Source organism: Geotrypetes seraphini, chromosome 13, assembly GCF_902459505.1.
Source record: "Geotrypetes seraphini chromosome 13, aGeoSer1.1, whole genome shotgun sequence".
NCBI lineage: Eukaryota > Metazoa > Chordata > Amphibia > Gymnophiona > Dermophiidae > Geotrypetes > Geotrypetes seraphini.
Window position 1 is genome coordinate 64,594,289 of NC_047096.1, and position 13,122 is coordinate 64,607,410.

General features: G+C 43.1%; 1 protein-coding gene across 8 annotated transcripts in view; it reads left to right on the forward strand.

The window, feature by feature from the left end:
- Window positions 1-6,611: 6,611 nt before the first annotated feature.
- Window positions 6,612-13,122, forward strand: part of ZPBP2 (zona pellucida binding protein 2) — a 99,902-nt gene continuing 93,391 nt past the window's right edge. Inside the window, exons 1-2 of one of the 8 annotated variants that reach the window (XM_033917405.1) lie at window positions 6,612-6,690; window positions 7,343-7,408. In XM_033917405.1, the coding sequence (XP_033773296.1) occupies window positions 7,348-7,408 (61 nt within the window). In that variant the 5' untranslated portion in view covers window positions 6,612-6,690; window positions 7,343-7,347. The other 7 variants (XM_033917411.1, XM_033917410.1, XM_033917409.1 and 4 more) reach the window with 7 other exon arrangements.

Consider the following 13,122-nt stretch of genomic DNA (forward strand, 5'->3'; position numbering starts at 1 on the left):
ATATCAATGTCTTACTTCTGACTGGGGGTGATAATAGGGAAATTGAGAACACACATGCTTAGAGAATCTGAGTATACAAGCTATATAAAGTCTCAGAACAGTATCTATATGGTTGTAATAGATAAAAGCACAGCAATGGCTGACAGATTCAGGCGCCCTGAATTACGGTGTGCTGGGTCCTGGTCAAAGTTTGAGACCAGGAGCGAACTGGTTCCTGAACAGTAGCATCTTTATTGCCTTCCGGAAGTGCAGTAGGTTTTCAATTTCCCTGATGGCAGAAAGGAGTTGGTTTCATAGTTTAGGAATGCTGCAGGAGTATGATCACTTCTGAGCTGTTTGCAGGTGGACGCGGTTTGCTGGAGGGTTGGACAGCCTGATGTCAAGTTGTGATTAGAGGGGCCGCCGAGGGTGGTAGATGGGGAGCTTTCTTGCTACGTAGTTGGGGGGTCATGCCATGGAAGTGTTTAAAGGCTAACATTAATTGTTTGAAGATGGAGTGTTGGTGTATTGAAAGCCAATGGGCTTGGTTCAGTGCCGTGGAGATGTGGTCAAAAGGGCAGATGAAGTTTAATGTTGAGAAATGTAAAGTATTACATGTGGGAAGCAGAAACCCGAGGTACAACTATACGATGGGAGGGATGTTATTGAATGAGAGTACCCAAGAAAGGGACTTGGGGGTAATGGTGGACATGACATTGAAGCCGACGGCACAGTGCGCAGCGGCCGCTAAGAGAGCGAATAGAATGCTAGGTATAATCAAGAAGGGTATTACTACCAGAACGAAATAAGTTATCCTGCCGTTGTATCGGGCAATGGTGTGTCCACATCTGGAGTACTGCGTCCAATATTGGTCACCGTACTTTAAGAAGGATATGGCGTTACTCGAGAGGATTCAGAGGAGAGCGACACGTCTAATAAAAGGTATGGAAAACCTTTTATACGCTAAGAGATTGGAGAAACTGGGACTCTTTTCCCTGGAGAAGAGGAGACTTAGAGGGGATATGATAGAGACTTACAAGATCATGAAGGGCATAGAGAGAGTAGAGAGGGACAGATTCTTCAAACTTTCAAAAAATAAAAGAACAAGAGGGCATTCGGAAAAGTTGAAAGGGGACAGATTCAGAACAAATGCTAGGAAGTTCTTCTTTACCCAACGTGTGGTGGACACCTGGAATGCACTTCCAGAGGGCGTCATAGGGCAGAGTACGGTATTGGGGTTCAAGAAAGGATTGGACAATTTCCTGCTGGAAAAGGGGATAGAAGGGTATAGATAGATGATTACTGCACAGGTCCTGGACCTGTTGGGCCACCGCGTGAACGGACTGCTGGGCATGATGGACCTCAGGTCTGACCCAGCAGAGGCATTGCTTATGTTCTTATGGGTCTCACTGCTGCATTCTGGACTCTCTGTAGTTGGTGTTGCTCTTTGGCTAGTAGACCTATATAGAGACCATTGCAATAGTCCAAGTGAGACAGTACAAAGGCATATAACAGCAGGGTGAAGTCTGTTTCAGAGAAGTAACGGCAGATGGGTCTAAGTTGTCGTAGGTAGAAGGAAGCAGATACTACCTTGGAGATTTGGGCTGATAAATCAGACCAGCATCCAGTGTAATGCCCAAGCTGACACTTGGTCTTTGGGTTCCAGAATGGTGTTGTTCCAGGAGACGTATGGGTGAGAAGTGAGTATGTCTCTCGGCGAATCCATAATAGTTCAGTTTTAGATGGGTTCAGTTGGAGTTTTTGGATGTCATCCATGCTTTAATCTCCACAAGGCAGGTCTGCAGAGTCTCAAGTTGTGTGACCCGTGCTTTGCCCAGTGGGATGTAGAATTGTATATCATCCATGAAGGAATGGATGTAGATTCCGTGCCTCTTCACAATTTGAAGGGCCGGTCTGATGTAGATGTTGAATAATAATGGGGACATTAAATTTTAGCTGCCAAATTTCAGTACATTCTTCAAGCTTCGCTAGGTCTTTCCTCATGTTATTCACACCATCCGGGATGTCTACTCTTTTGCAGATTTTGGTATCATCTACCAGCCACCAGAGTGACTCCGATACTGCTGAGGTGGGGATTAGGTATGGGTTTAATCAATCAGAAAATTGTGGGTGGGGCTGTTTGGAGAATGGATTTCTGCAGTGGGGATCTGATGGATTGGGAGTTTCAGGGATGGAGTCTTTTTGAGTTGGGGGATCCTGGGAGTAGGAGGTTTATTTTATTCTACACCAGTGCTTAAAATATAGTGAGACCCATTATTTTTGCATTGCTGTGGCCAAAAATAATAATAATAATAATTTTATTTTTTATAAACCGCCCTACCACATAGTTCTAAGCGGTTCACATACAGTACTAAAAATATACAAACAGTGAATAAAAGTACAAAATCTAAAAACAACTAAAATTATACAATAATGGAATAAAATGCATTCATGAAAATAGATAGATATTCCTTAAAAAGTACAACTGTAAAATCAATGTGCAAATTTCCAATCCATATTCTGAAAAATCAATTTACAAACTTTTTGAATAAATCAATTTTCAATAGTTTCCTAAAGGACATGTATGAATGGGCCATGAATCCATTTTACCTGTCTGAAAACCAAGCAATTTATCAAAGAAAGAATCTCTTGTAACGACAAGGCTTAATAATCGGGAAAACAAATAAATATTGCCCTCGAGTTATTTTTTTAGGTTTATATCTTTCAAAACACAGAGACAAGTAATTAGGAGCCATACCAAACAGTACTTTAAAACTGATGCAACCAAACTTAAACAGTACTCTAGCCTCTGTTCCAGGCTCCAACAGTGCAAAAATACATTTACAAGTCACTAACCTGCAATACCGAGATGCAACCAAGGATAGATTTAGTTTCAGTAAAATAATATATCTAATCTTAGGCTTGGCTTTATTGTATATACCGAGTCATCATTCTAAGAAAGCTCGACTAGGTTTACAATAATTAACTTAACAGATAAAACCCATAAGAAATAGAGGCTGAATTTCAGAAAAATTAATTTTCAAAATGTTTAACAAATAAAGTGTTTTTTTAAAAATTTACAAAAAAATTGAAGCGAACCAGAACTCCTTAAAAGAAATGGAAGATCATTCCAAAGTTGAGAAAACTTAAAAATCAAAGATTGACTAAAAATAATATATCTTACCACAACTTAGTAACAACTCCTCTAAATTACTGAAAGCCTATCTTTATTATGAGGGGTAGTTTTTTAGATACTCAAAATTGCTCCATTAAGTAGTACTGTGGCACCCACATGTAATGCAAGATATTTCTATGTATACATCTATAGATTTCCACAATACTAAAATAGTTGTTGGTTTATCCAGATGTCTGGATTTTACATACATTTTCATTTTTAGTTTGTCTAAGTGGTTCAGTGGTTAAATCTTAGCAATAGCTGAAAATCCAGAATGTGTGTAATGTAAAGATTTTCACTTTTAGTTTGTCTCAGACTTTCATATGTTACAGACTGATGATTTTAGTTGTAGTCTTTCTTAGTTCAGGTTTCACTAGACTCTGTACTCAGAATGATATTCCAGAGTGAAAATGAAGAACAGGACAAAACTGAAGTTTGATGCCAAACTATGTAAGTAACGTAGAGCTGTTTTAACCATTAGGCAAAACTAGGTGGCTGCCTAGGACAGCAACTTTGAAGGTGTGACAAAAAGCAGCTGCAAAGATACTGAGGCCCTCTCAGCCAGGCAGACTCAAAAGAACCATCACAATATTCTGTTACCTGGATGAAGAATGGAGAATTTTCAAACAGCTATTCACTTGGGAAAATTATTTTGAAACTTGCTCTAATTATACATCACACACATACATTACACATCACAATCAAAGCAAAGTTTAATACTTGAAAGTCTGAAGTTTGCTATGAGAGGGATAGTGATTGCTGAGTTTAATTCATATATTCACAGGGAAGGGGGAGAGCTAGGGACCTGAAAGAATTGAGGGTGGCAAGACTAAGGGACATCTGTGAAAATCAGAAATCCATCCCAGATATGCATTTTGAAGTATCAGGGATCTCCAGCAAAGGGGATGGAGACATTGGGCTAAAAGAGGACAAATGGACGCAAATCACCAGACCCTGCAAAGTGAGCATGCTCAGATATATGTTGACATCATCTAAGCATGCTCATAAGCTCTCCAGACGTGGCTGGAGGTTGGGGCTTTCCAAAACTCAGCCAAACTACCGGGTTTTGGAAAGTCCATCCAGGTACCCAGACAGTCCTCTAAAAAGAAGGCATGTTTGGGTTTTCCCAGATGTCTGGTAACCCTAAGCTTAAGGAAACGTGGTAACTCTAGGCTGGAAGGAGAGAGAGAACTTGTGGGGGAGGAGGGTTGGAGGAAGGGAGAGAGAGAAGCATTAAAAGGATACAGATTAGGATGGGAACGGGGACCGAGGAAATGGGTGGTGGGCAAGGGCTTTTTTTGTCTTCACAAATATAGTAACCCTATCTATGTCCTTTTGCTACACTGATTCAAGATTTTAATGTCAGGGGTTCATTTTACATCAGTGTTCTTCAACAGCCGGTCCGTGGACCGGTGCTGTCCACAGAAATTTCCTGCCGGTCCACAGGGCCAGCATGTGCATTGGGCCACAGACAGTGTTCTTCAGCCACTGGTTCACGGTGCTATCGATGCGGAGTTGTCTTCGGGCCGGCTCCCTCTTCCACAGTGCTGCAGTGCACAAAGCCGTGGGCAGAGGCTCCTACACGCGTCCTGCGCCTGAACCGGAAGCCTTCTCTCTGACATCGCAATGTCAGAGGGAAGGCTTCCAGATAAGGCGTGAGGAGCCACTGCCCACAGCTTTGTGCACTGCAGCACTGTGGAAGAGAGAGCCGGCCCGAAGACAATGCCGGGGTTGGGGGGGGGGCATAAAATGGCCAGGTGAGAGCAGGCCAGAAGGCAGGGCACAGCATGGAGGATGGGAGACAACAACAGTAGGGGGAATGATTTTATTTTTGAATTTAGTGATTAATTTACATCTGCTGTCTGTTCAAGAAGAAATATATTTGTTTCTTTTCCTCTGGGGTTGTACTGCATGCAGTCTTGCATTTTAGGGTTTGTTTATATATATTAGAACTTTTAGTTTTTGGTCCTGTATTTGCATGGGGTTGTCTGTGTTCTGGTAGGAATGAATATTGAGAAGCATACAGTGTGCTTTGTGTAGTTTAATTTTGTGGTTAACCATTATGTGTTGTTAATTCGATTATATTGTGTATGTGTGTGTGTATATATATATATATATATATATATGAAAAATGAATGGAAAAAATGGTGTTATAATTAGTACTATTATGGGGGCAGGGTCCGGGGCAGAGATTGGGTGGAGATGGGCAGGGTCTGGCCCACGACTTAGCCCAGTGTTCTTTAACTGCCAGTCCGCAGACTGCTGTCAGTCTACAAAATAATTATTTTATTTCCGCCGGTCCATAGGTGTAAAAAGGTTGAAGAACACTGTTTTACATAGATGACATTCTTCTGATCTCAAACTGGTCTTAAAGCCATCTAAAACAGTGGTCTTCTCAACCTCAAACCCTTTTCAGGGCCACATTTTGAATTTGTAGGTACTTGGAGGGCCTCAGAAAAAAAATAGTTAATGTCTTATTAAATAAATGACAATTTTGCATGAGATAAAACTCTTTATAGTTTATAAATCTTTCCTTTTAGCTAAGTCTTAATAATAATATTGTAATTTATAGCTAAAGAGACATATGATCAAGAAACTGTTTTATTTTACTTTTGTGATTATGATAAACATACCGAGGGCCGCAAAATAGTACCTGGCGAGCCGCGAGTTTGAGACCACTGATCTAAAACAACTAACTACCTGCTGGATAATTGGCCCTCTTTCGCAACTCTTTCTTGTCCTAATACTTTCAATAGTCCAACTACAATTTAACTCATTCCGATATCTGTTATTGACTCTTGCCTTTCGTTTGACCTCTCAACTTCACTGGTTGCCAATAAAATTTTGATCATTATTCAAAATCCTTGCCATTGCTCTCCTTCCTTCCTTTTCATCTGTTAACATACCGTATACTGCTCATTGTGTGCGCTTCTCATTATTAGATGCTCCTCCTTTGGCTTCGTGTTCCCCTAAAGCCACATATTATGAGGCGACTAGGAGTTTGGCCTAATTATAAATAAACACAGTAATAATGACAATAATAAATAGTAAAAATCTACCCAAATTTTTCCTCTATCACAAGGTCTCCTTTATCATGAGGAAGGTGTGAGAAACTTCGTCACCTTAGACCAGGGATCTCAAAGTCCCTCTTCGAGGGCCGCAATCCAGTCTGGTTTTCAGGATTTCCCCAATTTATATGCATTGAAAGCAGTGCATGCACATAGATCTCATGCATATTCATTGGGGAAATCCTGAAAACCCGACTGGATTGCAGTCCTCAAGTAGGGACTTTGAGACCCCTGCCTTAGACCAGTGGTTCCCAACCCTGTCCTGGAGGAACACCAGGCCAATTGGGTTTTCAGGCTAGCCCTAATGAATATGCATGAAGCAAATTTGCATGCCTATCACTTCCATCATATGCAAATCTCTCTCATGCATATTCATTAGGGCTAGCCTGAAAACCCGATTGGCCTGGTGTTCCTCCAGGACAGGGTTGGGAATCACTGCCTTAGACCATCCTTAACATGAACAAACAAGTAAACAAGCCATACTCGTGTACATAAAATGAGAACTTCAGCCTCTGCCTGTGGCATATTAAAACTAGCCGAAGGCAAAGGGGCGTCGCGTGCGCCGCCTCATGCATTGTCCTAGTGCTCGTGCCGGAGCCGTTGAAACGGGGACAAAGGTGTTTGAAGCTAGCGGGGAAAGAAGGAGGCCAGCGGTTTCTGAACACCCTCCCCATGCGGCCCCTAGCGGGGCTGGGCCTTCTTCTGACGGTGCTCCTCTTCGGAGGTTAGAGCAAGGCCCCAGCAATGCGCGCCGCCTCTAATGCTTCGTGCGTGGTCTCATGTTTCGTTTTTTTAAATTCTTGCTGAGTTGCTAGGGGGGGGGGGGGGTGTCGAATTTATTTTATTTTTTTTTAATTAAAATTACTTAAAAATATTAAGTTTGCATAATTAAGTTTTAACAAAAAATAAATTGCGGTTATAAATGGTAAATAAGGTATTTTATACCGAAATAGTCGGAGAGAGCATTTGCTTAACTGTTGGGTCTTTAATATCATTCCGGCGGATACACTGACTCTGAAGAGCCCTTGGTGATTTGTAGTTATGTATAAAATATGCAATGTTTGGCAATGCTAATGGTGCTATACACCTAAGCCATAATATTACTCTCATCTTTCCACAGGAGCCATGATGACTAATGGCCCGAAAGCCAATCGTCAGTACATTTATGGCAAGTTAAATGAAAAAGGTAAATTCCCTACCAGCCCCCCCCCCTCCTCACGTGTTCATTGTATCATATTCTGACGAAACAGATTTCTTAGGCTTGAATTCCCTTGTGCAATTAAAGTACAGGCCCTCAACTTACAACCATTTTTGCTTACCTGGTTTTATTTTATTTTATTTTTGCTAAAATGATGCTTTTAATTGAGTTTCATTTTTACTGTTCAAACAATTTGTATTGACAAATAGGACAAGGTATAAACTTTTTGGTCATCAAGAACAAAATTATAACAAAACCACAAATCCAGCAACGGCTGGGCAAAATATGTCATACAATAGCCCCCATAATATAATTGTTTTTAAGAACTAAAATACACTTTTCTGGTTATAATCTGTATTTATGAAAAATGAAGCCTTTAAAAACATGATATTAATATTTAAGGTTGTATTATAGTATTGGATCCTATGCTTTGAAATCTTAACCTGAATTCTAGTGCAATGTGTTTAGCAGTCCTGAATGCTAGGGTCTTGTCAGTGGCGTACCTAGCATATGTGACACCCGGGGCCCATCATTTTTTGCCTCCCACCCACCTGTACGAAAAACATAATTTTTAGTAACAATCCACACGTCACACATGAGTACCTAGGAAAAGGCAGCATCTTACATATGCAGTGAGCAGTACAACATCAATACACCCATTGTAAAACTAAACAAGCCAGACTAGTACAGATCAATCCTACACTGTCAATCCTAACAGAAAACCATGTCTTTCGAACACACAGAACACAGAAAACACCTTTGCCTAGTATGGAATATGTAATCACAAACTAACCCCTCCCCCTTTTACAAAACTGTAGTGTGGATTTTAGCCACAGTGGTAACAGCTCTGACACTCATAGAATTCTGGGCATCAGAGCTGCTACCACCACGGCTGGCGCTAAAATACGCTCCACAGTTTTGTAAAAGGGGGGATAAAATAGAAATACATAGACAAAGGTTAAATTGAACCAGAAGGAAGCTGGACTCTGCATACAATGCAACACCACACAAACAGTGACACATGTCTCCTAAAGCAATAAATAAATAGAAAATTTTTTTCTACCTTTGTCTTCTCTGGTTTCTGCATTCCTCATCTTCTTGTTACTCTCTTCCTTCCATCCACTGTCTGCCATCTCTATGCCCCTATATGGCATCTTCTTTCCTTCAATGCCCCTTCCATCTCTCCTTTCACCCCCATTGGTCTGGCATCTCTCTCATCTCCTTCCCTCTCCCACACCTCTCTTCTGTAATCCCTTTCTTCCCTCATTTTCCTTTTAAATTTATTTTCTGCGTCCATCTAGATTACGTTCTTACTACCCTCTTATCAATTTCCTCTTTTACTGTCTACCTACAGCTCGCCACCTCTTTCCCTCACCCCCTCTAGTATTTCCCTCATCATGTGCCCCCATCACGTGCCCTCCTTTTATTTATCCCCTCCTTCCATCATCTGCCCTCCTTCCATCATCTGCCCCTTCTCTCTCTTTCCCCCCTCCTTCCATCATCTGCCCTCTTCTCTCTCCTCAGTTCCATCATCTGCCCCTTCTCCCCACTTCTATCATCTGCCCCTTCTCTCTCTTTCCCCCCACTTCCATCAGCATCTGCCCCCTTTCGCTCCCTACAACCCAATTCCATGCAGTATCGTTCCCCCTTATGTCTCTTTCCCTGCAATTCCTTTAGCATCTGCCCCTTTCTCTCCCTCCACCACACATCCATACCACCCTGACCCCCTTTGTCACCCTTCAGCATGACTCCATATCACCCTGACCCCCCTTTGTCACCCTTTACCATGTTTCCATAGCACCCTGACCCCCCTTTATCACCCTTTACCGTGTTTCCATAGCACCCTGACCCCCCTTTGTCACCCTTTACCGTGTTTCCATAGCACCCTGACCCCCCTTTGTCACCCTTTACCGTGTTTCCAAAGCACCCTGACCCCCCTTTGTCACCCTTTACCGTGTTTCCATAGCACCCTGACCCCCCTTTGTCACCCTTTACCATGTTTCCATAGCACCCTGACCCCCCTTTATCACCCTTTACCGTGTTTCCATAGCACCCTGACCCCCCTTTGTCACCCTTTACCGTGTTTCCATAGCACCCTGACCCCCCCTTTGTCACCCTTTACCGTGTTTCCAAAGCACCCTGACCCCCCTTTGTCACCCTTTACCGTGTTTCCATAGCACTCTGACCCCCCTTTGTCACCCTTTCAGCTGCCGGTCTCCCCCCTCCCCCCCCGACGTCACTGACCTCTTCCCAGTCATTGCGGGACCTTTTTACTTAAGCGCAGCTGCCGACTCTGCTCTAAGTAGGGCAGCCACGCTGAAGTGCGGTTTGAAGCAGTGTGGGAGGTTCCGGATCCGGCTGGCTGTGCACCCCCTTGGAGCGTGCACCCGGGGCGGTCCTCCCCCCTCCCGCCCCCCCCCCCTTGGTACGCCACTTGGTCTTGTATCCCAACCAGCAAGTTGCTTGCATAAAACTGTCAATTTTGTTTCTTGTACAATCTCACACTATTCCTGGACAAGTGGTTATACATCTCATTTCATTAGACTGCTTGTAGGGAGCCTCATTTACTTACTTTTTTAGACCCCTCTTACCTCAGGACAGCTGCCTTCTGGTCTACTCTCCAATTGCTTTCCTACAACTGCGGCAGTAGGAGCTAGTCTCCTATTCAGTTTTTACACTTCTTTGTGTCCTTTTGCTGTAGAGGTTACCCCTGGCTGCTTGGCAGTGCTTCTCCTGGACAGCCTGCACTTCAGATCAGGGCTCAGGGACCATTCCTTTGGGAGCTGGCTTACCCCAGGTTCATCTACTAGTTGGTTTCAGTGCAGGCTGTGTGACTTCCATGGAGGTTTGTCAGGGATTGGAGCCAACTGCGTTCCTCCACCTGGTCATGTGTGCAGTATGTCCCAAAAGTGGCGTAAGTCTCCAGCCGGGGTGTCGAGCTGGAGGGGTAGTCAGAAGATCAGCAGTTCAGGTTACAAGGCTTGTTGAGGCAGAGGATCTCCCTGTAAGTTGTTTTAGCTTCTTTTACTTCAGCTCCAGCACAGCATGACACAGTGAGTACAAAGCTGACAGCCTGTTAAAGCGATTTGGTGTGTATATGGGGGTTAGGGGGTTGTGTCTAAATGGGGAGTTTGGGAGTTAGCCTTAATCCCCTTCACCCCTATAATCGCAACATTTTTGGGAGGGGTGTGTGTGTTTTTTCCTAGGCTATTTTCTTTTGAAAATTGCTCTCATGGCGGCCATCTTGGATTTTTCTGATTTGAATTTAGTTATTTTTTGCCTCTACAAGCTTTGTTTTTGCAAGAAAACTACTCAGATGGCCTCCCCAGAGCAGGATACTTCGGATTCATGCCCCGTTTGCGGTGGATGATTGTCTGGCGAGCAGCCATGTTCCACATATCATGCAGCATAGGGGGGGGTAAGGTTTCGTTGGCCCTGGTTCCCTCAACCTCTTTGGGGGGTCCCACTGCCCAGTTCAGCCACAACCAAGCCAAAAAGTCAAAATTGGCCCTCGACTCCGGTGAAAATCAGCCGTGATTCAGCGTCGAAGGCAAACACATCTAAGAGCACCAAAAAGAGTTTCCAGGAGGTAACTGCTACTCCAGATGAGGGTTTCTCCCCAGAATTTATTAGCATGCTCTTCCAGGCTTATCTAGTCAAGAAAAAGGCACCAAATATGCCTCTTTTAGCATCCTTGCGGACATCAGGGGTTCTCCTTCCCAGGGCACAGGTCTCTAAAGTCCAGAGTCCACAAGTCGGTGAAGGATGATATGCTTGCTGACTGATGACATGGATGATTAAGATGACTTAACCATGCCTTTGTTTATTTATTTAATTTGTTTTCTATCACATTTTCCCCAAAGAGTACAGAACGGGTTACAGGTTGAACATACATAATTTCAGTTCCAAGTTTATGAAACAAGTTTTTATTCTAACTTGATACATACTAGGGTCTAATATTAATATACATAATATACAGTTTACTGGTTACAATTTGCCATAGTTATCCTTACAGTGCAGGGTTTTCAGTACAAGTTTTATCCTAATTTGACACACAGATAATTACAGTGTATGATTTTAAACTACAAGTTATTCTTATGTGTCACATACTGGTTTTGGTATCAGTATATATTTCTTTAGGTGAAGGTCAAGGGCAGGGGTTTAGGTGAAGAGGTATGTTTTTATTGCTTTTCTAAAGCTGAGGAGTCCTTCAAGGGATCTGATCTGCAGGGGCAGTCGATTCCATTGGCTTGGTATTAAGTAGGAGTAGGATTGTAGCTTGGCGGTTTGCAGTTGAAGGGTACATCCTAGGAGCAGAAGGACTGGTTCAGCACATACGGAGGAAGCTGTCATCACATAGCCTGGCGCCATGTCATGCAAGGATTTGAACTCTAGTATCAGGCCTCTGAAGACACATTTGGCTACGGGCAGCCAGTGAGCCGACGCTAGAGCCTGAGAGACAGGGTCGCGGGCATGGAGGTTTTTCAGAAGCCTGATTGCTACATTTTGAACATGCTGGAGACATCATACATTCTTCACCGTGAGACTGTTGAATATTGCATTGCAGTAATCTATGTGGGAGAGTACTAAGGCACAGAGTACTTGGGCAAAGTCAGACTCTGAAAAGTAGTTCCTTATTTTTCAAAGTTGTTGTAGGTGGTAAAATGAGGAAGATACTACCTGAGAGGTATGGTTCTAAAGCGATAAGTTGCAATCTAGGAGTATTCCTAGGCTGCACACTTGGTCTTTTGCAGTTATAATAGTTGAGCCTAACACAGCGAGGGACGGGCGTGGTCACAGCATTCTTTGTGGTTCCAAAGGAGTTCCGTCTTGGAGATGTTTAGTTGTAATTTGTTGATCGACATCTAATTTTTGATTTCCGAGAGCCAGGTTAGGAGTTTTGCAATCTGGGTATCATGGACTTCTCCTAACGGTAGGTAAAGTTGAATGTCATCCTTGGAGGAGTGAATCCATATTTGATATTTGTGGGTTATGTCTAGGACAGGTCTAATGTAGAGATTGATTAGTAAAGGGGATAGCAGAGCCCCCTGCGGAACACCATATTTGATCAGTTTCGGTTTCGATAGCATGTCGTTGAGCAGAACATTTTGGGATCTGTTATTTAGGAAAGAGGAGAACCATCATAGTGCAATGTCACAGATTCCGATTTCAGAGAGCCACTCAATGAGGAATAGATGGTCAATAGTGTCAAAGGACGCACTGAAATCCAGTAGCACCAGAAGGACATCATTACCCTTGTCCATGAATTTCCAGCAGTCATGGATGTCGGTTTCAGTACTGTGGAATTTCCTGAATCCTGATTAGAAGGTGGATAGGGCGCTTTGTTTGTCAATGAAGGAATGTAATTGGGATAACACTTTTTTCCAGGATCTTGGAGATGAAGGGTAGGTTGGAGACAGGTCTAAAGTTACACGTTAGGGTTGAGTGTGTTTTTTTTTTCAAAATCGGTCTGATGACCGCCAACTTCCAGTTTGCAGGCACTATGCTCGTTTGTAGATAGGTGTTGATGAGAGGAAGGATGGAGTCTACAAAGGTGTTTTTAACCCCCACTAGGAGACGTGGTGGACAGGGGTCCAGGTTGGAGCCAGAAGGGCAAATTATGTCTAGCATCTCAACAATGTCATCGCAGGAAACAGTTTTGAAGTTAGTTAGGGTCCCAGTTGTGGTTTTAGTTGTTTTGT